Here is a 24,562-nt window from a genome sequence, read left to right as displayed (position 1 = left end):
ATTACTATTATTTTTACCCAAGAGGAGGGGAGATTCTCTGGCTGCGCCCCCCCCGGGAGCAGCCGGGCCCCCGCGGAGCCGCGCCGGGCGAGGCGGCTCCGTCGAGCCGGTGCCGGGGGCAGCGCCGAGAGCAGGCGGCCCCGAGGGGGCGGGGGCCGCGGCTGCCAGCCCCGCACGTCGGGCGGCCCCCGCGGTTACCGGCGCTGGATCCTGCCCTTTTTAGGTGAAAGCGGCCTCGGGTTTGGTTCTATTTTTCGCCCCCCTTTCAGCAGCGGGACGGGGGCACACAAAACCTAGAGCCTCGGGCGGGGAGAACCGACCCATGGTCCCACGGCGGGCTTTGCCGCCGGTTCGGCACGTCCCTATCCCGGTGTGTCCCCCCACCCCGCGCCGGTGTCCCCCTCCCCCCGAGGGAGGGGACGGGGAGCAGCACCGCACATGCGCGGCGAGGGTGTAGTGCGGAGGCGCAGCCGCTAGTTGGCGCCAGGGGTCTGCGACGGGGCGGCCCGGGCGCTGCTGATCCCCCCACGGGCTCAGCTGAGCCCCCCACGGGCGCTGCTGACCCCCCAACAGGCACTGATGACCCCCCCACGGGCTCTGCTGAGCCCCTCACGGGCGCTTCTGACCCCCCCACGGGCGCTACTGCCCCCACCCACCACGGGCTCTGCCCGCCCCCCCCCCCCCCCCCCCGCCGGCCTCTGAACCGACCGCCCTTGCCCCAGCTGCCCCCCTGGGCAGCCCCAGGGGTGTCACCCACTCCTCCCCCCCCCCCCCCCCGAGATGCAGCCCTGGGGTGGTACAGAGTGGGGGGACGACGCTGGCTGCCCACCCTGTCCTGCAAGCATCCATGGGGTGGTTTCGGGCTCGGTCCCAGCAGCGCAGCTGTCTCCCTGCAGTATGATGGTTGCTTCCAGGTTTAAATTCCCTCCTTCTCCTGCTTCGGTGGCTTTGTCCATTCCATGTTCACTCACAGCCCTGCTGTCTACAAATCTCTCTAACCCATTTTTTATACTGGGAGCAACCTGTTGGAAAGGGCCCCTCATTACATCGCCTCGGGGTCCTCGAAGCAACATAGCACTCCCTGCCAAAGTACCCTGGCTGAGGATGCTCCTGCATCCCCAAGTACCCACGCAATCCCAGGTGTGCAGGGTACCGCATCCCGCTCTATCCAAAAGCCGCCCTCTCCAGCAACCTCTGGCCTCCCACCCCTGCTGCTTCTTGACTTCAGGGTGCTGGGATGCAGACTTACCCCCATAACCTGCTGCACAGCCCCCTGCTTCCCTGTCGTGTCGGTGCAAAGCCAGTTGCCAGCTGGCAGCGATATAAAACAAGACGCCAACCACACCGAGCAGTGGCAAACTGGGCTTCCCCCAGCCCCAAACTGGGTGGTGACCCCCAGAGGTGCAGAGCTTGCTTCTGCAAGGAGGGGTTGAGGTGAGCAAAGCTACCCCAGAGCCACGGGCACCCATCCTGCTGTGCCCTCATGGGAATTAGCTTTCCTTCAGATCATCCTTTCCAGCAGAGCTGGAGTCAGAGACTCGGGCAGGGGGCAAACGTCACACCGCTCTGGTCCTCCACAAACTAGGAGACATCGACACATGGGGATTATTCCTCTGCTACCCTCCCCGTGCTCCAGGGGAGGTTAGTAAGAGGATAAGACCCAGGATTTGTATGGGCCTCTTTGCAAATACTTAAAAGCTACTGTTCGCATTGCGGGGAGGTCAGCGGCTCTTTAAATCATTACTCACTGGGACTGCTTCCCTTACAGGCTCCTCTGGAGTTTTTAATTCATTTGAGCTGCTCTTTAGCAGCAGAGCCACTCGTTTCGACGGCAAGGAAGTGAGCGCAGAGGCTTAGAGGAAGCTTTCTATTAAAAATTCATCGCAAACCCTGCCTCAGAGCTCTCAGGAGCACAGCGCTCAGTAGGGCCATGCGGGTGTCTGGATCTGTTTTGTAGCGAAGGGAAGGGGATCTGAGAGCAGCACGCAGGGAGGGAGCGTGCTAGTCATTCATAAATCAAACAACAGATGCTGGGTCCAATGGGGTGCACCATGGTGACAATTTTTAACCCCTGAGCGTCGCCGCTAAAACGGGCTCCCATGGGGCAATTATGGGCGCCGCAGGCAGAGGTTCCTGCGGGAGGAAGCTGTGGGGCTCAAGGGAAGAAATAAAGGGAAACGGGGGAGGGGGGGAGAAAAGGCAGTGGCTGCCCCAGACATAAATCAGGGGAAGCCTGGGCTCGGGCGAGCCACCAGCAGCGGGAGCAGCCTGTTGACGACTCCAGCAGGGCTGCACCGGGCTCTGCTCAGCACTGCTGGCCCCGGGGTTGGGTGATGCCCGTGGTGGGGGAACCCATCCCAGCACCCACTCCCAAGGCCAGGGCTGCAGCATGACATCAAATCCTGAGCCGGGACATCCATTAACCCCACGGGAGCTGCGGCTGCCAGGTTCCACCTTGCTGTCTGCCTACGCAGCCCCAGCATCCAGGATCCTTGCTTGAGGCAGCAAGAGGAGGAGGAGAAGCAAGACTTTAGCAAGAGTTTCAGATCCTGGCATGAAATGCTGTCACTGGGGAAGATCAATGTTAGATTCCCACCTGGTTGCCCGGGGCCGAGTTTCATTCAGCTTTGTTTGAATGACTAGAAAAGGCCATCTCAGGAGAAGTGCCCGTTGACTCTTCTTACAGCTTTGGGGCTTGCCTGTCCTTCCAGTTCTCCCCATTTTATACCAGTGTACTTTATTACCAACCCTCATTTCCATCAGCGTCCCCAGTGGGACACTCCACGTGTGTTGCACCTGCACCCGCATCCTTGGCCACGCAGGGACTGGAGCGGTGAGCCCCAGGCACAGGCGCTGGAGTGGACCAGGAGCGATGCTGCTGCTCTGGGGGGATTTATCCTCCCTCCCACAGCGTGCCCAGGGAGCTGGGACCCACACTGTCCCGGCACCAGCCTTTGGCTGGCACCCTGTGCTCTGGGTGCAGAGCAAATACTCGAGCGTGTGCGGCACCGACGGGATGAGACGGCGTTTTCACAAGCTGCAAAGTGACTTAGGAGCACGAGTGCAATTGACGTGAATCCTGCGGTTCTGAGGTCACCAAAGTGCCATTCTTCATTGTTCAGGACGGCGATTCTCCTCTCCCCACACCGGCCCGACAATGAGGACCATGCTCAGGGCTCACATCCTCTGTGCTATTGATAGCATGGACGAGCTTTTTGGAGCGTGGGTCCCATCTGCCACTTCCACTCCTTTTTAAAAGATCCTAATGACTGTCAGATCCTTTTAGTTCTTAATTAATTTCAGAGTTCAACTGCAAATAGGAAACAAGGCAGCTTTTGCCCTTACGCATATGAATATTACTGTTCCATTTAATGTGGTTACTGGTGGAATGCTGTTATTCATTCCTGCCTGCAATAAAAGCCACATGTTTTTAAAACTTTGCACTTGAAAAAACTTTTAGGAAAGAAATCAAGTATGTTTTGTATGCATGGCATGAGATAAAAACTAGTCATAAATATTCAAAGAACAGTTAGAGCTTTATGCTTGATTTAAACAAGTGAACAGAGAAGTACAACGGTTGGAGTAAGTGGAGAATGAAAGCCCAATGCTCCTTTAAGAATGTGCTTATGCAGAGAAAAGGAACTATTCATGCAAAGGTTATGGAGCACCTAAGGACATCCCATCTCCTCCAAAAATGCCCAAAGGTGGATAGAACAACTGGAAACACTGGGCTTTGTTCAGAGCTGTTCAAGTTCATGGGAGTTTTTCTCTCTTCGGGGGTTTCAGAGGGGTTTTAAGGGGGCACGACACCTCCTACCAGACCCTACGGGCAATGAGGACTCTTCTTGCATCGAGACATCTCCAGCGTGTCCGTTCCCTATGCTGGAAAGCAGATGGTTGAAGTCATGGTGAGCATTTTGTGGGGCTCCTGGGACCCCTGGACAGCCCCTTCCCCAGAGCCCCTGGAGCCCAGCCCAGCCAAAACCAGGAGGGAAGGGACTGAGCACCGGGGCCAGCGGTCGCAGCCATCCCAGGGCGGTGCCCAGCCTTTCAAAACCCAAAACGCGACAGGGGGAGAAATAAAAAAAATTCCAAAGGAAAGAAAAAGGGGAAACGTCTGGATGGTGGAAAGAGGAACCGAAAGGCACATGACGACGAGAAAAGTACAACGGGGTGGATGCAGGAAAACACGATATAATTTCTAATTGCAAGGAGAGACGTTCACAGGAGTTGCTGTCACGGAAGGGGTTCCGAGCAGAGCGCAGAGAGCCAGGGCACAGGGAAATCCTCCTGCACGTGCTGAGCAAAGCACTCTTGCGACACGAAAGAGGCTGCAGAAAGCCGTTTCTTGCCTCGGAAAATCACTGTGCGTTCACTAAACTGCCCCATCGCTTGTCCCCATCGCCAGTGGGGTGGGAAAACTGACCTCCCGTCCCCGTGCAGCGGCTGAACATCCAATGGTGTTTCCCTAAGAGCATTTTTCAATGCTGTTCCCTACAGCCTGGCCCAAAATGTTGGGGTGATGGTGGGTATCAAAGGGGTGCTCAGCGCTCCCTGAGGTTTGCAGGACAGCAGGGAGCATGCAGGGACTCTGGGGAAGGGTCTTGCATCCACACACAGAAACAGTGGCTGGGATACGTGCTTGAGCCCTGACGGGGTGAAGCGAGGCTGCACCGGGCACCGGCTGCCGACGGGTCCCTTTGGGGATGTCAGACATGACTAGAGAAAGCAAAGCTGGGGAACCCCTCACGTTCCCACACGCCCACCTGCCACCCTGCGAAGGGCACCCAGCTGTGGGCAGATCTCGGCCGAAGGTGTAGCTGCTTCAGGGCTGCAGCGTCAGCAAATTCCTCTTGGATGTGGGGACAGAAACGGGGCAGGAGGGGGCTGGCAGCTGCCTGCGACCGCCGCTGGCATCAGACAGGGAACTTGTTTCCTTTTGGGGTCAGGTCTGATAGAGCATCTTAGGGTCACGTCTCAGCAAAAAGCAGCTTTACAGGCAAGTGCGAACACACCGTAGCTGTTTAACTTCCCTGTTGGCCATCAGCACTGCAAAGAGAACCAGCCTGGTCACCCCGAGGGCACCCCACTGATTCCAGACCACACCGGACACCCCTTTAACCAGGCAGACCATAGATGTGCTTTCTGTAGTAGCCTCGTGCATCATTTGCATCTTGCTCTGGACAGGATGACGGGGTTGTGCCGCCTCACGCTGACCGGCCACAGGGCAACGGAGATGCCTCACGGCAGCTTTGCTGAATTTCCCAAACCCTCCCTGGAATGCCTTCTTGCTGGAGGTGGAGAGTTTCCCCCCAAACCTCAGCCTGTGACACCTTGCTGGGAGAGCTGCTGGCATGCCTGTGGTGGCTCTTGGTGACACCAGGGCATCTCCTCCCCACCTGCCTCAGCCCCAACACTCTCCCCATCTTCCCCCCAAGGTGGTCACCCCATTTCTTTTCCCTGGGATGGGTTGAGCCCTGACAGTGGCAAAGCCGGTGGGTTGGGAGGAACGCAGATCACAGGAGGTGCCTTATAAATGAGCCGTTTATAAACGTGCCTAATCCCGCAGCTTCCATCCGCACGAGGGTTTTCCCCACCTGTCTGCAGGCAGATGAGCTTTGCAGAGTGGTGCCAGCACAGGATGGCTGCTAGTTGTTCTCCAGCAAAAGAGTGGTTTGGAAAAGCCCCCCAAAACTGCTATTTAAAGGGAGGGGTCAGACATGAGAAGAATGGGACCGACTGGAGCAAGGGAGTGCGATGCAGCTGCGGGGTCTGCACCAAGCGGCATCGCATACAGCTGGAGAAACGCAAACAGGAGTGCCAGGACTGCACCTCCAAATTTACAAATTGTCCTTCAGGCCTGCACCATTTCTTCCAGGTTCACGTGCTTTTTGCAATTATTCAATACTTTCACGTCTATGAATAACTCTGGGTGATGCTGTTTCGCAGCAGGGCTGCTGTTGGGCTGCTTTGACCAGCTGGGCTCTGAGTTGCGTTCCTTCTGCTCCCTCCTCAGACTATTTTCTCCAGTGAAAACATTTTCTTTCATAAAGACTCTCATCGATGTGAGTTTGCCTGACACTCCCCACTAACAAGTCTGGCGGTTGTAGAGTTGCTCCAGAAAACAAGCCCCCAAGAGGGTTCAGCCTGCAAATTCACCCGGCATTTACGCATCCCTCTAGGCACAGAACAAATCCTCGACTCGGAGGAATTAGTCAGAGGCCAAAATCGACGCAGAAGGTACTTTTCTGGTTTCTGGCGATGAACTCAGACAAATCAAACGCAACATTATTTAGGGACTGCTGTTAAATCACTGCTCCTCATCCATCTCCAGCAGCCTGGAATGGGAACTGCGCCTGCTTGCCTCCATCAACCCCCCAGCCCTGCGCTCACTGAGCTCATTTTTTGTCTTTTTTTTTTTTTTTTTCAGAAGATTCTTATAAAAGTTCATATGCGAGCAGGAGGTGCTTGTTGCCTGGGTCAGCTGGCTGACACCACCAGCAGGCTCCTCGCCCCAGCCCAGACAGCAGCCCATGAAGCTGGAGCAGTTTGACAGCAGGCTGGGGCTGGAGACGAGAGAAATGGAGAACTTGCCCAGACAAAACGGTAGCGGCTTTCAGCCTCGCAGGAGCAGCCAGCTCTGTGCGGAGAGAGGGGATCTTATCTGCAAAACACAGCCTCAGCCATGTCCTGGGCTCTAAGCCACTCTGTGCCTGCCTGACCCTCCGAAACTGGTGGGTTTGGAGGATGTTTTTCTGTTTTCTCCTCCCACCAAGCAGCAGCCCCCCGCTGGCAGAAGGGTGGGCTCTGGGAGAAGGAAGTGGGGCAAGCGAGACGTCTGGGTTCAAGCTGCAGCTCTGCCTCTGCCTTCCCCAAGGACCCCAGCCGCGCTGCGGCAAGTGCTTTGGGTCCCCCATCTGCCCCCCACCAGCCGTGGCAAACCCCCCGCACCAGGCCCTGCCACACAACGTGGTCCCAGCACTGTGTGTGCATCCCAGCTCCAGCAGTGAGGAGCCCCTGCTTTCAACCAGCCCCCCAAGACGTGACGATAGCCCGAGGAAAGCCCTGCAAGCCCTGGCAGGCTGGCACTCGCATCCTCGGCATCTCAAAATCCAATGGGAACGAGCCCATCCTGCTGTAGCCGGCACTCCCTGCGTCCGTTGCCGTCGGTGGGATTCAGGTGGGGTGGATCTAGGATCGGGGTCTTCTCATCTCCCAGCAGCGAGGGTCGGCTTTGCTCACCCGCCGAACTGCAGGAGACGGACCCCAGAGGTGGTTGGGGGCGGGAGGTGGGATCTCTCCGGTGAAAGTTTGGGGAGATAAGCTGTGAATTCCCCAACTCAGGAGCATATTCCCATGCCCCTGCTCTTGTTGGATGTGTTAAGGGTATTTCATCTCCTCCAGCACAGGGTGGGATGGTCAGACCACCCGCCTGAGCAATGATTTCTGCAGTGTGTTGGGTTAGTGCCTGCTGGCTGTCGAGGTAGAAGGAGGTTTGAAATGACTAAAAGGTGCCACCTTCAGGGCTTGGCTAGTCTACCTCCTACACCAAAGCCTGTGTTGACTTTCCAGGTGGGACAGGAGGAATCCCAGCACTGCCAGTCCCATTTAACTCCCCCCTGCAAGGGGTGTTCTGCTCCTGGTGCAGCCAGGATGGAGGTGCTGGCAGCTGGCATCACAGGTGACCTGCTTGTCCCATCATGGACCCAGGGCTCTGACTTTGTGGGTCCCAATCCCTCCCACCATCACAGATACAACTTTTTTTGTGGGCTCCTTTCATCACCGTTAACCAACCCCAATTGTCTTCCACCTGGCCAGATCCGACCACAGCATGTAGAGCCACATTTCTCAGGGCTAACACCCCTATCAAGGCTAGCAGCCCCTCTGGCATGGACTAGTTGGGCAAAACAAGCCCAGAGGCTGGATGGAGAGGAGAGGAAAACCCCAGGAAGGCCAGAGCTGCTCCCAGACCAGGGATCATCACTGGCAAAAGCTCTCACAGGATAGGGAGCAGATGAGGACACTGCTGGAAGCCGTGTGCTCTACAAGGTTGCTGCACATGAGGGACATTTGTGGTCTTCCCATAAAAACCTAACCCCCTTCTAATAAACATGACCAGTGTTTTTATATGTTGCTAATATCTTATGTTTAAATAATATCCTATACTGCTGTCTCGGAGTAAAGGAAGAACTGCAGTGCCACAGCAGGAATGAGCCCCTGCAAAGGACAGAACAGCGTCGGTGGTGCTGGCTAGCACAGTTTGGGCTCAAAAGAGTTAACCAAAGCAGGGCCTGATCCGGAGCTCTGTCTTTTTGCATCTGTTATCCCACCGACCTCCATTTGAGGGAGGAAGGTGCTGGGCAGAGTTACAGGATGGAGGACTCAGGACCCAACACCCAGCCCCAGCTCCCAGCAGCACCCTGATGCCCACTGAGGTCCCGCCAGTACCCGCTCCACCAGGTGACAGCTCCGTCACCCCCGCCCAGGCTCAGCCCTTCCTGCAACAGACCAAAAGTCCCCAAATGGACAAGGGCAAGCGAGCGGGGATGGGGTTCAGCAGCCCTTGGGCTTGCTGGTGACCTCAGGGCTGCCACGCTTGCTGCAAGCAGAGCTAAGGAAGCCACGGAAGCTCTGTGCCCAGCTCGAGCGTAAAAGCAAACACATGACACTAATACGGAGGAAATTTGGGTCTGAAAGGCTTTGCCACTCAGAGGTCCCTGCTAGCTGCAGGGGTGGGGAGGTTTAAAGCACGTGTGTGGGATCCCAGCCCCACCGGAATGCGGCTGAGACACGGGTGGGTGTCCCACCGTCCCGCTCGGGGCTGGGGCTGCTCCTCCCAGCCTAGCAGTTTTGCTGAGTTTTATGGAAAAAAAAAATAAAAAAAAATGGTAGGCTCATTCATTCGAGGAGATTTTTTCCAAACCAACCCAGGGCTAATAAAAAAAGGTGTTTAATTACAGGGTTCAAGGTAATTGGGCACAAAAGTGGCCAGTAAAATGCAGCGCGGTGCAAAGGAGCTGCAGAACAAGGGCTTAATTTTGGAACAGCACATCTGATTTAGTCTTTACATTCTCTGGCCGGCACGTTCTCTCTCCTAATGAGGGGAAAATGGCACGACCTTTTGCAAATCCCCACTAAAGCAGTTTATTCCCCACTTCAAGTCAACTGAAATCACAGCACCGTGCTCTGTCCTTAAATTATCTCCATGCATATGCTTCCAGTTTAAAGGGAAAGAGCGCAGCCCGTGTCTGGCATTTAATGCCTGCCAGGCTGTGAGGGAGCAGCCACCCTGGCTTCTCCGTGCACCTCATCGCTGCGCGGCCCCGCTCCCAGCCCCAGCATCTCCTTGCCACTCACTTGCACCCACCGGCACCGAGCACGGGATGCAGGGAGCAATAGTCTTTTCAATATTTTGTAAGCAATACGACCAGGCATGGAAATAGGCAATTTTTGCAGGAGATTTTAGTATTTGTAATTTGTAGCTTCCTCCTGGGTTTTTTGGCTTCTCGTTGGGGGAGGGATTGAGCTACAGCTGGGGATATTCCTGTAACAGCCCCGCTAGTGGCAGCGGCTGGACGGGAGGCGTGCGCGGGCTGCGATGCTGGTTAGGAAACGTGCCGCTTCTGGGAATAACCCACGTGCTTGCTCCAGAGATCAGAAAGCCACCGCCTCAGTCGCTCGCTGAGGTTTTCCTCCAAGAAACCTCCCCTCCAGCCGCCAGAGAAGCACTGTGTCACCAGCACCCATCTAAGGGACACGTGGACCCTGTGCTGGTGGCCCCATCCCGGGATGCTGGTGCTGCACCTGAAGCCACATGCGAAACCTGTTGCAAAGCCCTGACCAAGGTTCTTTAAGACAATAACTAGCTTTTAACGACCAGCTCACCCTGCCCTGCAATCGCAGGCACTGGCGGGCTCTCCATCAGTTCGCAGGGGGTTTGCAGCACCCTTTGTCTGTCTGCCTGTCCCCGTGCCAGACTGAGCCCTGGCCAGGACCCAGGAGGCACAGAGGGTGTGAGAAGCCAGGGCAGACTTTGGTCCAGGGTTGTGCCGCTAACATCATTCCTACCATTTTGTTTTGATTTTTTTAGAAGCTATTTTAACAAAAAACATGCCGCCTTGTGAAATCACATCCCAATATAGCTGCCATACACACACACACACAGAGACACACACACACAGAGTGACTGAAAAATAGTAAAAAAAGCAGCCCCAGAGCCTAAAATCCCATCATTACCAGGAGAAAAGACCCTTGGAAGGTGTCTCCTTGCAGTCAGGATCCTTGTGGAGCTTCCCTGCGCCAACAGCTTGCGGCTACAAGGTCAAACCCCACCATGATGCCAAAGGCACTGGTGGAGCCCCAGCGAGGGCAGTCGGGGCCCCGGGTGGGCTGGGGGGAGCGTGGCCGGTGCTGGCGATGATTTGGGGCACCCATGGGCCCCGAATTGTGGCTGTGGAACTGGTGGCACCTCAGGGATGCAAATCCCTCGTGGGATTCTCCTCGCTGGGGAGATGGAGCATCCAGGGTGGTCCCTTCTCAGCTGTCCCTTCCATCTCCCCAAGCGCAAATACAAACCCAGGAGCCTCTTATCCCTCCATCCAGGATCAGGTCCCCATGGGCTCTCCTGCACGACAGAGATTGTTGAACCCCCCCCCATTTTTCAGTGTCTCCCTTCCCAGCTGAGGGCTTTTTTTCTTTTTTAATCTCTCCCTTCTCCTCCTATTTTGGTTGTTTTTATATTTTATTTTACAATAGCTTGAGTAATATGTTCCTCATGTTCCAAACGCACTCGCTGCTTCCAGTGGGAATGGAAAATCATTGTTTCTTTTTATTTTCCCTTTTCTTTTTCTTTTTCTTTTTGCTATGTTTATGTTATGGAAAATACCCCCAGATTGCAGACGCGTCGGCTGTCCTGCTTTCTTGAAAAAAAAAAATTAAAAAAATTAAAGCAGTTTTAGAAAGACAAGAGCCAAGGAGGAGGATAATGCTGCGGTCGGAGGCTGTGCCTGGCACCCCCCAGACGGCTGTCGGGGCCAGTCTGAGTGTTGCTTTATGCTGTCAGTGAGTTGCAGCATCACGATGGTCCCTACAGCACCCAGCGTGCTGGGGCCGCATCCTGCCCTCCCACAAGCAGCCGAGTGCCCTGCGTGGGAGGTGCGTGCTCTCCGTTCCCCCCTTTCCCATGCACCCTTCTCTGCTGGGGTGCCCAGGAGGGAGCTGCCCCCCAGGGATGCTTCTGCAAAGGGCTTTGCTGTCCCTACCAGTTGGGAAACCACATTTGCCACCAGCACAGCAGCTGCCCCATCGAGGTCAAAGCAGCAAAAGGAAGACACAGAAATGGGTGGAAATGGAGAGAAATTTTCCCAGACAAGGCACAGAGCAGCAGCAGGTCTGGACAGTGGAGGAGGGTTTGTGTTTGCAACCAAAAAGGCTGAAGCATCCGTGGTTTTAGTCAGTGCTGGAGATGCTGCCCCGTGGTGCAGCAAATGTCCATCACCGGCGTATAACCGGGGACAACACCAGATCTGTGGCCGGTCTTCACTCATTTCTCCTTCCCACCCTGCACCACCACCGTTGGCACCCACCAGCCGGGTGCACTCCAAGACCCTCACAACACAGGCACATCCCCCCCAAAAAGCAGCTCTTCCTCCACCTCCCGCTCCCTGCAGCTTCCCCCGCAGCCGCGCATCACAAATCCGTCTCCAGCAGGACACTCAGCCGCGGTTTTGGAGCGGTGTCAGCAGAAGCCGACCGGTGGCATGGGCTCTCCCCTTGCCCACGGTCACGGGGGGGGGGGGGAGTCCGCAGAGCCCCCACGGCTGTTCACCGTGGATCACTCCTTTTGCCAGGGCAAGGGTGACAGGTTTTTTTGGCCAAGAATTGAAGCTAAAGGCTGCCAGGATCTCCGGGATGAAAGGGCTGGGAGCGCAGGTTCAGCCCCAGCCGTTGCACTGGCTCGGCCCCTGGCACGTCAGGGATGAAGCACCGGAGCTGAGGAAAAGGAGGGAGCGATGGGAAGCCCTGGGGGAGAGCTCAGCCCTCGGCACCCTGCGCCACTCGCCCAGCCGGTGGCCATCACCCACCCCTGCATCAGCAGTTTCTTCACACCCTGGCCATACCCACGAGAAAACCCAGGTGCAAACGCACCGTGCAGCAGGAGGGAGGGGACACGTGCACCCGTGGGGCTGAGCCCCAAGCCCCCCGCCCCCCCCCAGCACCGCTGGAGCCCTCCTGGCAGGTTGCTCACTGTTCTCCCCTCCACCGCTCAGCCTTGCTCGGGGAGCATTTACGGTGCAGCCCGTGGTTCGGGCTCATCCCTTTGGATGCGAAATCACATTCTTGCTCCTAATGCCAACCATGTGTGGATCGGAGCCGGCAAACATACAGCTCATTGTTTGTTTCCCAAACCGTACGCGGCCAAAACAGTGGACCACAAACACTGACGACATATCGGAGGAGATCAAGTCTAAGAAATCATCATGAATTAAAGTGCTCAGCAAAGGGGAATGCCACTGTCTCTCTGCCCCTATTAGATCATAACAAGGTGATGAGAGACAATGGATTTATACTCGTTCACACAGACACACACACACACACACACAAATATTAAAAAAATAAAAATAAAAAAAGACATGCCACCAGTCAGCGGGGTTTCCTTGGAAAAGGCAAAGCCACTGACAGTCAATCAGAAGCCGATGAGCTCCGAGTGCACAAGCCTTCCCCGGGAGGGGAGGATGAATGGAGGAAAACCAGATTTTGTGGCCATGTGGTGCTGTGCACCAGGGCCCCGGCACGTGGGCAAGTGCGTGGGCTGGGGCGGCACTGGGGCTCCCCATGGCCTCCACCCCCAGGGAGCTGGGGGGGCAGGCAGAGGGTTTGCACAAGGGTAGGGGGGTGAAGGGACAGGGGCTGCTGGGTGGAAGTAGGGTCTGGCTGCGTGGCTATAGGGGAGCTCCTGGGTATGCAGTGCTCAGGGGTGTGCAACGCTCAGGGGTATGCAAACATCTGCAGGCATTGCAACGCTCATGGGCATACGAACATCTGCAGGCATTGCAACGCTCATGGGCATGCAAACATCTGCAGGCATTGCAACGCTCATGGGCGTGCAAACATCTGCAGGCATTGCAACGCTCATGGGCATGCAAACATCTGCAGGCATTGCAATGCTCATAGGTGTGCAAACATCTGAAGGCATTGCAATGCTCATGGGCATGCAAACACCTGCAGGCATTGCAGTGCTCACAGGTGTGCAAACATCCATTGGGAGTGCAATGCTGATGGGTGGGTAAAGCAACCATGGGGACTGCAGTGCTCATAAGCACACAAACACCTGCAGGTATTGCAGTGCTCACAGGTGTGCAAACATCTGTGGGTATCACAATGCTCATGGGCATGCAGGCATCCTTAGGGAGTGCAATGCTCATCCCTCCTCTCCCCAGCACGCAGACTCTGCCTTGCTTTTCCCTGCAGACACAGGTAACATATCTGGCCATGGGCAGGCATGGTCCATACGCTTGTCTCTCCCACCTCAGCACCCGATCACAGCAGACCCCTGGTGCGATGCACTGTCATCATGCCGGTGGGGGGCTTAGCTATCCATATGTTAAAACAAAACCACAAAAATCCCAAAAATAAATTACATAAGACAAAACACTTCAGGGAAACACGATGGCAAAGCTTGGTGATGCCGTTACACGCGCATGGTGTTACCCAGTGGCGGCTCACCCAGCCTCAGCTTGCCGTGGTTAGGAAGAAACACAGAAATCCATTAAAAGGAAGTTTGCTGAGCAGGAATCCTGTGGTGGCCAGTTATGGGAAGGGTGGAAAAAGAAAGCTCTGCTTGGGGTGAGCCGAAGCCATCACCTGCACCCCACAGGTAGGAGAAGCCACTGGTGACTTGGGGGTGCAGCGAGGAGAGGCAGGGTGTCGGCTTCCCTGCACCCCAGGATGTGCCAGCCCCAGAGCACAGCCCCCGGTGCAGGAACAGTGCAACTCTGACAAATGTGGCAAGTGGGGAGAGGCGCGGGTGCAGCGACCTTCCAGAGAAGAAGTGGTAGCCACTCACCACACCAGGGCAGTCAGCATCACCCGCTTTCAGCGGCCAAAGGCCACTGGCACCACAGGGTTTCATCCTGATCTTTCTCCAGCATCTGCTGGGGCAGCTCCAGGGCCAGGACAAGCCAGTTTGTCCATCCAAGCTGCCATGTTTCGGGGATGTGGTGGGTTCCCCATGGGATGATGGCTCAGGGGGATTTCAGATCCCCCAGCAAGGCTGCCCGACGCAGACCCCACTGCCTTTCCTGGGGGCAAAACAGCTCTGCAGGGACCCTCCAAGCCCTGACGCCTTCCCCTTTAGGCAGAATGCCTTGTTCATTAGGCTAATGAGGCCATGGGGGACCCCCAGGCTCCCCACACCCACATGGACTGCCTGCTCCCTTTAGCAAACCAGAGAAGAAGGTGCAAAGACAGGAGGAAATTTGCCACCATCACCTGGCGGTGAGGACTGGAGAGCCCAGGAGAAGCCACAAATGGGGGCTAAACCCCAGGCTCAGTCCCAGCAAATCTAGCACAGCACCGAGTGCTGCGTCACGGCCAGACAGGGCTGAAAGCCTGCCTACACCCCTGCGACTGCAAAAGAAACAGTAAAATTCCCTCCTTGGATGCCAGGGATGAGGCTCAGTGCCCTTCGCCTCCCGTGCAAGGACATGAAGCCACCTGGGGAAGGCAGGGGAGGGGGGGTGAAGGCAGCTGCCCATGAGGACACCAACAGGATGGAGAAAGGCAAACCCAGTGATACAGCAGCGTTTCATTTTCACCGGGGAGCATGGATGGACGGTGAATTTATGAACAGTTCCTGCATGTTTTCAGATTTATGGAAACCAAGGAAAAAATGTTGAACACCAGCATCCTGAGCTTGGAAAAGGCAAAGAAGCCCAGCATGGACACCCCGCGCAGAGGAGCCAGCTGGTGCCACCAGCCCACTTTTGCAGGGCTCCCCCTGAGGCAAAATAACTCCCAACCCTCAGCCAAAAAATCTGAGAGCATCTGAGCTGCCAACATCTTGCTCCTCCCTCGGTGGACCCACGGAGCATCACACCCCAAGTCTGTCCCCACAGAGCATCACAACTCCTGGCTGTCTCCATAGAGCATCACACCCCATAGCCATCCTCATGGAGCATCACACCCCATGGCCGTCCCCATGAAGCATCGCACCCCATGGCCGTCCCTGTGGATTTCCACTGAAGACACAGCGGTGGCTGTTGAGAAACCAGCCCCATGGCTGACGCCTTCCCGTCCCGATAGCCATCGGTAATGAAGAACTGACTCACGGATGTGACATTTGTGGTTTGATGATTTAGAGGCAACCAGCTGCCACCAGGATGGTGGCTCCAGAGGTCTCAGGAGAGCATGGCCAGACCCAGGAGCCAAGCCACAGGGTACTCGAATGGAGCAGAAAAAAGATGCAGTTATTTTTTTTCCTTGCAAAAAGGGGATAGAAAGCATTCGGCAGCCCCACAGAGGAGCGTGGCCATGGCTCGGACCAGTCCCATGTGTTGTGCTGGGCACTGGGGACGTGGGGTTGGGCCATGGGGAGCAGCAGTGGAGAGTCTCCCTTAGCTCAGCCCAGTTTATACTACAACTCAGCCCAGTTTATCCTACAACTTCTGGCTAGGCTCTGGGAGAAGCCAGGAGACACAAAGACAGCCCCCAGGCTGCGCCAGCGCTGGGCACCAAAACTGGGGTTTATACCCCCAAACCCATTGACTGGAGGCAAATTTATTTCAGCCCCCACCAGACATTTTACTCTGATATGAATCCGACAGGCGAGCGGGGATTGGTGCCATTCTCCCACGTGGGGTTCCTTCGCCCGCCCCATTGGAAAGCTGAAAAATCCCTTTTCCATTAAAAACAAAACAAAAAAACCCCAAACATCTCCAGATTAACTAGTGAATACCTTCGGGATTTTTTGTTTCATTCCTTAAATATTTGTGCAAACAAACACCCATTTTCATGGATGTGCCCAGAAAAGCAAACAAAAACTATAAATGCCGTTGAAGCCCCCAAAGCCATGAGGAATTTAAATGAACGTTCGTGAATATTTTGCAGTGCTCACCCAAATCTAGCCGGGCAGGAGAAGACACACTGAGCTCCTTAAAGAAAAACAAGGATTTCTTGTCCTAACACTAAACAAATGTTTCACCATTTGGCCATATTCCATCCTTGGTGCAATCATTTAATTCTCCCCCATTTAATAAAAAATTATGTCTGAAACAAAGATGTTTATTGCTTTTATGAGTTCCTATTTGTATGGAAATTGCATACAAGACGTGATATTTCTGTTGCTCGTTCTCTTTTATTTTTAAATGAGCAAGCCCAGTTAAAGCCCAACATTTCTTCATCTGGCTTGTGGAGGGAGAAGTATAGATTAAAAAGAACCGTGCAAATGTTTTTTATAAACTTCTCCCATTTCTTTGCCATGGGACTGCCTTTAATTAGCTGCACGGAGTACAAAGGACACATTTATCATGCCACCCTCTCTGAGCGGAGGGCATTAAGATGAACGTGGCTATTCTGCCCTTTTGCCCTGGGTGTATCTGTGATGGGGCTGGGGTAAGTCAGTATGGATTTACCCCCCATCCCATCTCCATCCCATCCCCATCCCTTTCTGCTGCCTCTCCCACACCCGCTGCTCAGAAGACAACTCAAAGCCACGGTGGTGTCGTGATGCAGGGTGACAGAACTGACCTGCCTCAAAAGGACACGTAACCTTCTGTGTTCTCAAACCCAGGCCAAACCCTGGTCTGCAGCGGTGTGTTTCGGGGTGACCCACTGCATTTTGCCCCTTGGGTTGAGGCTTTGGGTTCCCTTCCCTGATTTGCTCACGTTCAGAGCCACATGCCGAGCCATCGCGCAGGACCTGGCTCCTCACGGCCGCGATCAGCTCAAGCTTTTGCTCCTGAACTGCACCAGGAAGGGGAAAGGCAGCGGTCTGCAGAGCTCTGCCTGACGCCTTAGCCAGCACCCAGCTCCTTCCCAAAAAGATCTCGGCACACGCCTGGGATCCATGGTCCCAGCAGCTCCAGCCTGCCCAGGTCACCCCCAGCCGCCTGGCTGCAGAGGAATTCCGACGAGTGGACGGCAGTTGTGAAACGAAGGTGGGTTCAATTCTGGGGACACAAGACCCTGCTGGGAGCTGGGAGCGAGCGCAGGAGAAATTTGGGGAGACACGGCCCCTTCTGAGGGGCAGTTTGCCCATCCCAAGGCAGCCGGGTGGGATGGGAGCGGCGTGTCCTGGGGTGTGCAGAGAGGCCGGGAAGAGCAGATTGAAAAATTCATCACCCAACGGAGCTATATATTTAGCCAAGCACTATATAAAGTCACTGCATTTTCATATTTAGATTATTAAATATAAGTAAACATATAAAATGGTAAACTTTCAAGCAGCCCTTATCTCCCCCAGCTCTTCTCCCCTTGCAGACCAGTTTCTCTTCAGAAATAATTTACATTTCTGCAGATTTTTGCTCCCTCCACGAGGCATCTCCAGCTGCACACACCCAGCACCCAGCTAATGACGAGGACAAACACATCAATTAATCCCAGCATCACCATTGCATGGGAAAAGGGGGAAAAAAAATCCCTGGGAGCAAATGTGCCACCAGAGCTGGGCAAACACCGTCGCAGGGCTGGCAGCGGCGAGGAGCGAGGTGCCAGAAAAACTGTATCCCAGCCTGCTGCTGCTTTGCAAAAATAAATAAATAAATAAATAAAATAAACACAAACCCCAATGACGTTTCCTGCTGCCGAGGAACAAAAAAGCTCGGTCTGTACTCACCACGCAGGAAAGCGGAGGAGTAGGTGGTGAAGGAGTCAAAGATGCTGTTGGATGCCATCCCCCTCATCCCGTATCCTGGCTCCCGGCAGGAGGAGGAAGAGGAGGGATGGGAGAAGTGACAGCGAGGGGGAGGAAGAGGAAAACCCCACCGGTGGCACAGGTAGCCTCGGGCTGGCTGGTGGTTCTGTGGTTGGCACGGCAGAGCCGCCGGCTCGGCATCCGCTGGGTGGGAGAGCGGCGTCACCTGATCCATGGCGTCAACGGGCCGGTGACGGCGCTGCGGCTTTGGGGTGCTGGGGTTGGTGTGGGTTTGGGTTTCCCCTCTGTATTTTTATTTGTTTGTTTGTTTAACTTGTAATTTTATGGTTTGTAGTTGGTGGTTCATGGAAGGCTCGCTCGGACTTGCGGCTTAGTGACAGACAGGAGCAGGGGAGACATTTCTCTTTAATTAATTATATTGTTGCCTTAGAAGAAAACGAAGGCGAGAGCCCATAGATCCCTAATTGGGTGAAGGAAGTCATAACCCATTTACATGCCGTGGTTTTCTCCTTTTAACTGCCTTTTCTCCCACATTCACCACTTGTCTGTATCCCAATTCTGGGCTGTACGCAGCTTTCCAACCCCCAGCCGGCTACAGGACTGCGTGCCGAGACTGCTTCCATGTGTGTAGATGGGTGGTTCTTCTTCACGAGGATTTTATGTGAATTAGTATTAAGCAAAAATATGAAGCACATGGGGCTGAATAAACAGTGCTGGCTGCGGAGGGGGGACTGGGGAAGGCGGAGAGGGCTGGCGAGCAGGAGGAAGGCAATGGGTACGGCTGACCTCCTGCTTTGCTAAATTGATAGCAGATTAAAAAAAAAAAATTAAGTAATAAAGCCAATCCAGAGATACAGGCACAGCAAATTTCCAGGAGCACCTAAAGATGCAGTTTCTGCTGGGCTAGGGAAATGCCGGCACCCAACGGGTGCTTGCGCCTGGAATGGGAGCCACCATCAGACCCTGCCTTGCCTGGGGCTGATGGGTTTTCTCATAGAAAATTGCTATTATCACTCTGGGAAACGAATTTTCCCTAAATGGGAAGAAATGTAGAAATGAAACATGAGATGATATTTGTCCTTTTTTCTTTTTTCCTCCTTGTAAGAAAAAGCAAGAGGAGCTCTCTGATGGAGTAAAGCAAATACAAACTAAGCCTAAGCGACCAAAACCCACCGGTGAATGGGACCCCAGGCAGAAGACACCAGCCATCGGGGCACACGGGCACCATTCCAAGGCGTTCAGCGAGGTGGGCATTCATCGTGCCTTGCTGTCATCCTCAGTTGAGTTTTTCATCCCATGGATGTTATCGGCGGAGATGCTACAGATTCCTGCAGCATTATTAGAGACTGGAAAAAAAGAGCTGCTTGTGTTTTACTGCAGCTGCAAATGGCTTGTTTGCTGCTTTTAAGCAAAGAGGAGGGGGGAAAAAAGTGGCTTCAGAGCAGCGAAAGGGGCAGAGGTTGTGAAAATGCTGGCACAAAAGGGAAGGGAAAAGCAGCCCAGCCTAGAAAACACCCGCTGCTGCCCGGAGCGGGGTCTGTGACACCCACCAGCATCGCCTTGGCTCGCTTGCCAGACACCCACCGCAACCACAGCCCCAACACAGGACGTGAGGCCACAGGCACTGAGGTGGCTTCTACCAGAGCAGTGGCATCACTGCCCTCCGGCTCCCCAGCAGTGGGGGGATGTGGTCCCCTGGCCCCCGCCATGGTCCTGAGGGGAGCGGGGTGGCTCAGCCTGGCAGCATCCCACATGCCACCCCTGCCCACTTCAGCCTTACAAACCTCTCGGGCAATATTCAGGTTTTTCAGGCTATTTTTAGAGTTCATGACGCCTTCTCTGCAGAAACAGGGGGAAAAATCTCAGCCCTCACCTGGCTTAGGTCCTGCTGGGGTTGGTAAGGAGAAAAGTCAGGATGAAGAAGAGGAGAAGGAAGAGAAGGGGAAGGTGCTTTTAAGGCGTCTTCCCACTCCCCACATTGTTAGTGCCAGGCGGGAGCTCTGGTTCAGCTGCCCTGATTTACACACTGACCACATCCTTCAGCAGCACTAATCAGAGGAGGCTTGGGGTGGGGCTTTTCTTCTCCATCACCCTCCCACCACCCCTTTTACCTAAATCAGGGCTGTACCACCCCACAGACGTGGTCCTGAGCCCCTTTGGCACAGCCATGGCTTCTCATCCTGGTCATCATCCTCGTGTGATCCACACAAATCAACCTTTACCATAAAATTTTTTCCTCCTGCCCCTTTAAATCCTGTTTTTTTTCCTCAGGTGGAGCTTTACATTGAAATGTTCCCAATTGCTCCTGCAGCCAGATGTAAGGGGCCTTATGGGGCTACAACCTGCTGGGCATTCCATACGTTATCTGGGCACCTATGGGGTGCTGGCACTGCTTGTCAGGGAGCTTTAATGACCAGCACGGATGTCGTACTTAATTACAGACATTTATTTGCATCTAGGTAAGAGTCACAGGCATCCCCAATGATAGTGTTTGCTGATGCTCGTGGAGATGCAAAATTCTTCCCCAAAGCACCAAGAGTGATTTGAGGACCAAATCCATGTTAAATTCTTGCCCTTTTGCACCCATTTCCAAACCTGGGTCCTTTTCAGCAGCGGTGTCACCGCAGGGGCTGCAAAACGGAGCCAGGATGTGGCGAGACACCTACCCTGCAGAAAGCACAGGGGAATAGAAACTGCTCAAGGGAGCTCCTGGGATTAAAGACGCTGTTCTATTTGTGCTTGCAAACCACGGCTGGGGAGTGGGCATGTTTGAAAAATAACTGATTAACAGCTGTCGTGCAATTAATCCGCTTGTGAGATGATCCCCCTTGCTCAGAGCCTGGTGCACAGTTCTCCCCCCGCAGCTGCAGTGTGGGGTCTGCTTTTGGGTGGGTTTGTTCCCTGCGTGTCCAGGGAGAGCTCCGTGACAGCTAGAGGCATGTTGCAGGGGATGAATATTTCCTGCCAATAATTATATTGTTAGGAAAAAAAATTAAAATATTAGAGACCCTAGGGTGACCCCAAATCTTCCGCCTTGCTCCCACCACCCCGAAGCTCTGGGTTCATTTTGTGGGTGTTGCTGCGAGTGAGGGGTAAACCTAAAAATCCCCCGAGCCTTAATGTTCCCCTGCAAGCAGAGCCCCAGCCTGGAGCTGCAGCTGCACGCTCCCAACCAAAGCACAGGCACGGCAACCAGCGCCTGCACCCCACTGCCTGCACCCCACCGCCTGCACCCCGTGCAAGCCGCAGACCCACCCAGGCAATTCTGGTTTTAGCAAACCCACCAGTTTTACCCCCAGCAAAGAGCTGCTTCTAAGAAAGATGTACCAGTGCCTGCAGCTCGTGGGTGGCTGTATGTGCAGCCGGCGCAACGCTGCCATGGCAGGGGGGCTTCACACTTCAGCCGCTTCCTCCATGGCTCAGCCGAAACCACGGCTTGGTGCAACCTCCTGTCTCACCCCACGCCGACAGCTCTCACCGCTGGGAATGGGGTGGCCAAATTCAGCTCCTGAACATGCAGGCAGCAGGGCCGGCAGTGCCATGCACACACACACGTGCACCCACCCTGTGCAGCCCAAGCGTCAGCACCCAGACACGGAGAAATGCAAAAATAAGGGGCTTCAGCACCCACAGGGCTGCTCTGCAGGGAGAGCGGCTGCAGCACTCAGTGCTTCCCAGACAGCTTGGCTATGTGCAAGGCAGGGAGGCGAGATGGGGATTCCCATCACTTGAGAGATGGGAATCAGAAGCATGGGGCGATGGGGACTAAACCGTCCATTCATCTGGGGAGATGACTGAGCGCAGATAAGCCATGCCCTTCGTGGCACACAGCCTGGCAGGGCTGCGCCACGTGGCATCGTTTCAGCACGCAGCATGTTAGCCAGCCCAGCCGTCAGCATCTCACCCAGCCACCCCAAAACAGGGGGGCTGCTTGTGACCCTCATGACCACCCTGGGCTGATGGCAGTGCCCAGCTGAGCCTGGCTGGGGCAGGACTCGCTCGCCTGAGCCGTTAGGCCACCACGGCACATCCTTGCTCCACCATTAACCCCAGCACCCAGTCCCACGCTGCCTCTGCCCGAAGCCATGGGAAAGGAGGCATGTGATCAGCTCCATAAAAACTGTCGTGACCCAGGAACAACTCAGGGTTGTGTCCGAACTTCACCCTGACCCTTCCTCGCTGGCGCCAGGATGCTCTGGGAATGCCCACGGTCAGTGCGCAGCACCCGGCTGTGCGGAGCCACGCGGGCACACATGCGTGGCGAGCGGCACAATGCCAGCGTTGTAACCCCAACGCCGGTGGAGCCATGCCTCCCGACCCCGGAGCAGGGACCGGCCACGGGATCTTTCCTATCACGGCTGCCTTGTTTTCCCTGTGCATCCCAGGGATGCCAGCCTGGGAGCTGTGTGTGCCTCTGTGGTGGTCCAGGGCGCTGGTGCTGAGCTGCTGGCGGTGCTGGAGCTGGGGAGCAGGTGAAGCTGATGCGGTGGAGCTGGTGGTCTGGTGGAGCTGGTGGTCTGGTGGAGCTGGTGGTCTGATGGAGCTGGCAGTCTGGTGGAGCTGGTGGTCTGATGGAGCTGGTGGTCTGGCGGAGCTGGTGGTCTGGTGGAGCTGGCGGTCTGATGGAGCTGGTGGTCTGATGGAGCTGGTGGTCTGGTGGAGCTGGTGGTCTGGTGGAGCTGGTGGTCTGGCGGAGCTGCCGACCAGTGCCCGCAGGAGCAGGAGAGGCAGTCTGCAGCGGGTCTGGGTGGTTGCTCACAGAGGTGACCACAGCCCTGGGTCAAGGCAAAAAAAAAAACCAGAGAAATGAATAAACAAATTTAGGAGGGGACCAAGTGTCCGAGGCAACTCAGTGGTGCCCTTGGGCACAAACCCCAGCGCCAGCCTGGACACCAGAGCCTGGAGGGGCTTTGGGGACAGAGGTGTTGGCAGGGCAAGAGGGTCAGGACAGGCTGACTGTGTTGCTCCCCGCTCCCCCAGGCCCCCCAGACTGCCGGGGAGGGGGGGCAATGCCAGCAGCCCCGTGGGATGATGAGCAGCACCTTGAATCAGTTTGCAACACCCATCGGCGCCCCAGCCGAGCCGTGGGTGACCCTCTGCCCCCAGAGCGCAGAGACCTGCCGGGTCCAGGGGCGCTTGGTGGGGCAAGGGACATGCAGCCCTTGGAGACCTCAGCCAAGCAGAGACATTTCTGCACGAAGGAACCCAAAGGGAAAACCCCGCAAGGGTTGCACCACGCCGGCTCACACAGCAGTCACACGCTGGTCACACCAGCACCTTGGTCTGACCCTGGTGACAGCCCTGTCCTCCTGCAGGCACTCACAGCCAGCCCCGCAGGGGGAGAGAAGGTCCGAAAATCCCCCAGACCTCAATTTTTCCCTGGAAGACAAGGAAATCCACTTTCTTTTTTTGGGTTTAAATACATCTGCCCATTCTGAAACACCTCAGGGACCGTACGGTGATCACCTGCCCATTTTAACCCGCCGCTCTCGCAAAGAGGAAGGCAAAACCAAACAATTTGTGGCAAAGAATGTGGATTTTTGTGTCTGGTCTGTGGTCTTGGAGCATACGTTCTCCAAGAGTTTCCTGCAGAAGCCGATGAAGCCAGGATGGTCGCTGGTGGGTTCTCACTTGACACGTCTCCCACCAGGGATGACCCCGTCAGGAGTCAATCCAGGTCTGCCAGCACAGAGGAGCCCAGGAGCAGCCTGAGGGTCGTTCCCATCGTGCTCGGTGCTGCGGTCCCACCACGACCCCACCGCACTCAGTGCTGTGGTCCCACCATGACCCCACCATGCTCAGTGCTGCAATCCCACCATGACCCCACTGCGCTCGGTGCTGCAGTCCCACCATGACCCCACCGCACTCAGCGCTGTGGTCCCACCACGACCTCACCGTGCTTGGCGCTGCGGTCCCACCATGACCCCACTGTGCTCAGTGCTGCAGTCCCACCATGACCCCACCACACTCAGTGCTGCGGTCCCACCACGACCCCACCGTGCTCAGTGCTGCAATCCCACCATGACCCCACCGTGCTTGGCGCTGTGGTCCCACCATGACCCCACCACACTCAGCGCTGCGGTCCCACCACGACTTGCACCAAGAGCAGGGTGGTCCTTGGAGCCCGTGGAGGGAGGCCCCAGGTGTTTCTTTTTAAGAACGTATTTTGCAAGATCGGGCATCAATAAGGAAAACCCACCAATTCACAGAGGCTGGGAGGAACTGCCGTCACCCTGCAGCTTCCCCACCTCCCCTCCCAGGAGACAGGGTTGGATTTACTTCGTTAAACAGAAGCAATAATTCACATTTCAAGGGGCACCTGAAGCAACTGGGTTGTGAGCAGGTGGGGGAGGCTGGGGCTCGTTCTGGGGCAGCGATGAGGATGGGGGTTCCCAGGAGGGTCAGGATCCCACTTTGCCCCCCATGAAGGACCCTCTGCCCTTCGTGGGATGCGCTGGGTTTGCATTTCGCGGCCGGCTGCTGCATCTCTCCCCGCTGGCGAGCAGGCAGCGCGAGGGCACGCGTGGGCTGCAGCTCGTTATCAGGGAGCTTTTGAAGTGGTTAGAAAAATGAGTATTATCTCCACAGCCTGTGGGCAGAAGTGGATTTGGAGATGGTTTCCACCTTGAAAAAAAAAATAAAGAAAAAGAAAGACAAGAAAAGAAAAGAAAAGAAAAGAAAAGAAAAGAA

The 24,562-nt window shown here is 55.5% G+C and overlaps 1 protein-coding gene and 1 long non-coding RNA gene across 2 annotated transcripts in view; one reads left to right on the top strand and one right to left on the bottom strand.

Moving 5' to 3' along the window:
* Window positions 1-18,981, bottom strand: part of RUNX3 (RUNX family transcription factor 3) — a 61,388-nt gene extending 42,407 nt beyond the window's left edge. Inside the window, exon 1 of the mRNA XM_080379198.1 lies at window positions 17,834-18,981. Within this exon, the coding sequence (XP_080235324.1) occupies window positions 17,834-18,086 (253 nt within the window). The 5' untranslated portion in view covers window positions 18,087-18,981. The remainder of the gene's footprint in view (window positions 1-17,833) is intronic.
* On the top strand, window positions 688-19,116 carry LOC308060449. The gene is made up of 3 exons (XR_013926731.1): window positions 688-17,156; window positions 17,516-17,993; window positions 18,978-19,116. It is a non-coding gene; the product is annotated as an uncharacterized lncRNA (long non-coding RNA).
* The last annotated feature ends 5,446 nt before the right edge of the window (window positions 19,117-24,562 follow it).

This window comes from Falco punctatus, assembly GCF_963210335.1.
Source record: "Falco punctatus genome assembly, chromosome: 3".
NCBI lineage: Eukaryota > Metazoa > Chordata > Aves > Falconiformes > Falconidae > Falco > Falco punctatus.
Note: the sequence above shows the minus strand (reverse complement) of the source record. Positions and strands in the feature narration are given on the sequence as shown.